At 41.2% G+C, this 3,376-nt stretch overlaps 1 protein-coding gene across 1 annotated transcript; it reads left to right on the forward strand.

The window, feature by feature from the left end:
- The first annotated feature begins 669 nt into the window (after positions 1 to 669).
- On the forward strand, positions 670 to 2,519 carry LOC137952571 (uncharacterized). Its single transcript, XM_068799653.1, has 4 exons — positions 670 to 759; positions 1,402 to 1,910; positions 2,010 to 2,200; positions 2,497 to 2,519. The coding sequence occupies exons 1-4, from the start codon at positions 670 to 672 to the stop codon at positions 2,517 to 2,519; spliced, it is 813 nt and encodes a 270-aa protein (XP_068655754.1).
- Positions 2,520 to 3,376: the final 857 nt, after the last annotated feature.

Genomic DNA, 3,376 nt, shown 5'->3' on the forward strand with positions numbered 1-3,376 from the left:
TTAGTAGAACTTTCTTCATCCATATATTCTTTTATAGTTAAGGTTTCATCTTCTTTTGGTTCTAAAGGCATTTTTCCTATTCTAATGTTCATTTCACTGTCGTAATACAAGTATTCTTCTTCTTTTATCCTCTTGTTTTTTATCAGATCTTCTTCCAGGTGAAGAAGTTCTCTTTCTACCAGTTTTAATTCTAGTTCCTTAGGATATATTATTTCATCTGTTTCTAATTCAATATTAACTAAATCATAGTTCTCACTGGAGACTGATTCAATGTCCTCTGTATTTTTCTGTTCGTAGCTATTAAATCTAATGTTTATGTTACCCTTTGTGTCTGTATACATGATACTTTCTTCGGGACTAATTATTTTTTTCTCTAAATTTAAGATTCCATTCTAGTCCTACCAAAATATTTGGAGAATATTTAATAGGTTTAAGTAATTTGATTCCTTTATTACATATTACATTTACTACATCATCTACCTTAACTTTAAACCTGGTGGTACTAGAACTAGTCCATCTTCCTAAGAATCCAATACATATTATAGATTATTTCCAACAAAGGATTCATATCCTTTTGTTTAGAGGCATCTGTATTTACCTCAAACGGCTTGCTGAAATCAGCAAGGTGCAGCACTGGTTCAGCCACCATGGTGTCCTTTAGCCGTTGGAATGCTATTTGGCATCATCCATCCATTGCCACTTTTGGTCTTTCTTGAGAAGGTCGGTCAAGGGGGCTCAATCCCTCCATTGTTCACCTCAGTTTGAGCAGCATTGAGGAACCTCTTTCTAAGACAATCCCTCGCATGTGAAACAATGGACCTCTATTTTTGTTTGTCCCCTCGTTTCTTCTCTTCCAGCCTAGCCTTGGCGTCCTTTGCCCAGGACTTCTTCTCCCCTTTCTCCTTCTTCTTAAAATTCGTTACACCATTGTTATTTTCCTTAGGCACTTTGTTAGCCGAATAATTCTTTCTCTCATATTTGGTTAACTTTTCAGCAGTAGATAAAGCTGAAGCTAATGTCTTTACTTCCAGTCTTCTCAATTCTTGCTCAGCCCACGGGAAGTAAAGACATTAGCTTCAGCTTTATCTACTGCTGAAAAGTTAACCGAATATGAGAGAAAGAATTATTCGGCTAACAAAGTGCCTAAGGAAAATAACAATGGTATAACGAATTTTAAGAAGAAGGAGAAAGGGGAGAAGATGTCATGGGCAAAGGATGCCAAGGCTAGGCCGGAAGAGAAGAAACGAGGGGACAAACAGAAAAAGAAGGTCCATTGTTTCATATGCAAGGGATTGTCTTAGAAAGAGGTTCCTCAATGCTGCTCAAACTGAGGTGAACAATGGAGGGATTGAGCCTAGGTTGGGCTCCTTAACACTTCTCCATGTTGTTGTCCGTTCAAAGGAGGAGAAGGCTGCTCCACTTCCGGTAAGACCCTTAAGAGAACTTCTTTTTATCTCTCTAACACTTGCTGAACGTACTGTTAGAGCAGTGGTGGACACTGGCGCCACCCACAACTTCCTTTCGGAGGAGGAGGCTAGGCGCCTAAATATACGAGGAGAGAAAGATGGGAGCAAAATGAAAGCTATAAATTCTGCTCTTCGTGAAGTCCAAGGCAATTCCAAGAACGTCCCTGTGGAGATAGGCAAGTGGGTTGGATTTCTGAATTTTACTATTGTTGTCGTGGATGATTTCAATGTGATTTTGGGAATGGAGCTTTTCGCAGTTTGTAAGGCATTTGTCATGCCGCATGTTGGGGTAGTGGGGATTATGGACAAGCAAAGTCCTTATACTATTTCTAAACTTGACAACAAAGATGTAACAAAAAAGGACTTAATGCTATCAGCCCTCCAGCTTAAGAAAGGTCTTAAGCAGGGCCGCTCTACTTACATTGCTTTTATTTGGGATATAGAGCAAGTAGAGGTCATACCTACCCCTAAAGAGATACAAGCCGTACTGCATGAATATAGAGATGTCATGCCTGAACAACTTCCAGCGAGGTTACCACCTAGGAGAGGGGTGGACCATCACATAGAGCTTGAGCCAGGAGCAAGAAAGCCAGCACAAGCACCATACCGAATGGTGCCCAAAGAGCTGGACGAACTGCGAAGACAACTCAGTGAGCTGCTGGACGTTGGGTTCATAATGCCAAGCAAAGCACCTTATGGGGCCCCTATACTGTTTCAGACTAAGAAGGATGGAAGTATGAGACTATGCATCGGTTGTAGGGCGCTCAACAAGGTAACTATAAAGAATAAGTACCCTATTCCTCTTATTGCAGATCTCTATGATCAGTTGAAAGAGGCGCAAGTTTTCTCCAAATTGGATTTTTGAAGTGGTTATTACCAAGTCTAGATTGCTGAAGGAGACGAGGGGAAGACTAGTTGTGTAACCAGATATGGGGCTTACGAATTCATGGTTATGCCCTTTGGGCTAACCAATGCACCTGCAACATTTTGCACTCTCATGAGCGAGGTATTTTTCGAATACTTGGACAAGTTTGTCGTTGTTTATTTGGATGACATCATGGTGTACAACAAGAGTATGGACGAGCACAAGAAACACCTTCGAAAGGTGTTCAAAACGTTGAAAAATAATCAGCTGTATGTCAAGGAGAAGTGCTCCTTTGGGTTGCAAGAGGTGTCCTTTCTTGGACATTGGATAGAGGGAGGCCGGATATGGATGGACAGCAAGAAGGTGGAGGTTGTCCATGACTGGTCGATCCCTTCCAAGGTGCGTGAGCCAAAGTCTTTCACTGGAAAGAGAGATGCAAAGGTCATAGATAATTTTCTATGGCAAGTGGAGCAGTATTTTCATGCAAGCAAGTTGTCGGACGAGCAAGCTAAGGTTAGTACTGCTGCTATGTTCTTATCTGATGATGCTATTCTCTGGTGGAGAAGACGCATGGGAGATGAGCAAGAGGGAGAGGACCCCGTCCACACTTGGGTCGATTTCAAGAGGGAGCTGTGGAGGCAGTTCTTTCCGAAAGATGTTGAGTACCAAGCAAGGAAGGAACTTCGTGCATTGACGCAGAAAGGCACCATTAGAGAGTATGTACAATTCTTCACTTCCCTTATGCTTTGTATCTCATATATGTCAGATGAAGATCATCTCTTTTCCTTTCTTGTTGGCTTATGCCCATAGGCTGAGCAAGAATTGAGAAGATGGGAAGTAAAGACATTAGCTTCAGCTTTATCTACTACTGAAAAGTTAACCAAATATGAGAGAAAGAATGATTCGGCTAACAAAGTGTCTAAGGAAAATAACAATGGTAAAACGAATTTTAAGAAAAAGGAGCAAATCAAGGGATTTGAATGGAGGATCAAATCAAGGAGATTTGATAAGTGAGGATCTCTGCTCTCATTGGACGGAAGCATGA

The sequence above is a fragment of the Aristolochia californica genome, unplaced genomic scaffold, assembly GCF_029961685.1.
Source record: "Aristolochia californica isolate CCGP_79_NKW_82.1479 unplaced genomic scaffold, dmAriCali1.0.hap1 SCAF_16, whole genome shotgun sequence".
Lineage (NCBI taxonomy): Eukaryota > Viridiplantae > Streptophyta > Magnoliopsida > Piperales > Aristolochiaceae > Aristolochia > Aristolochia californica.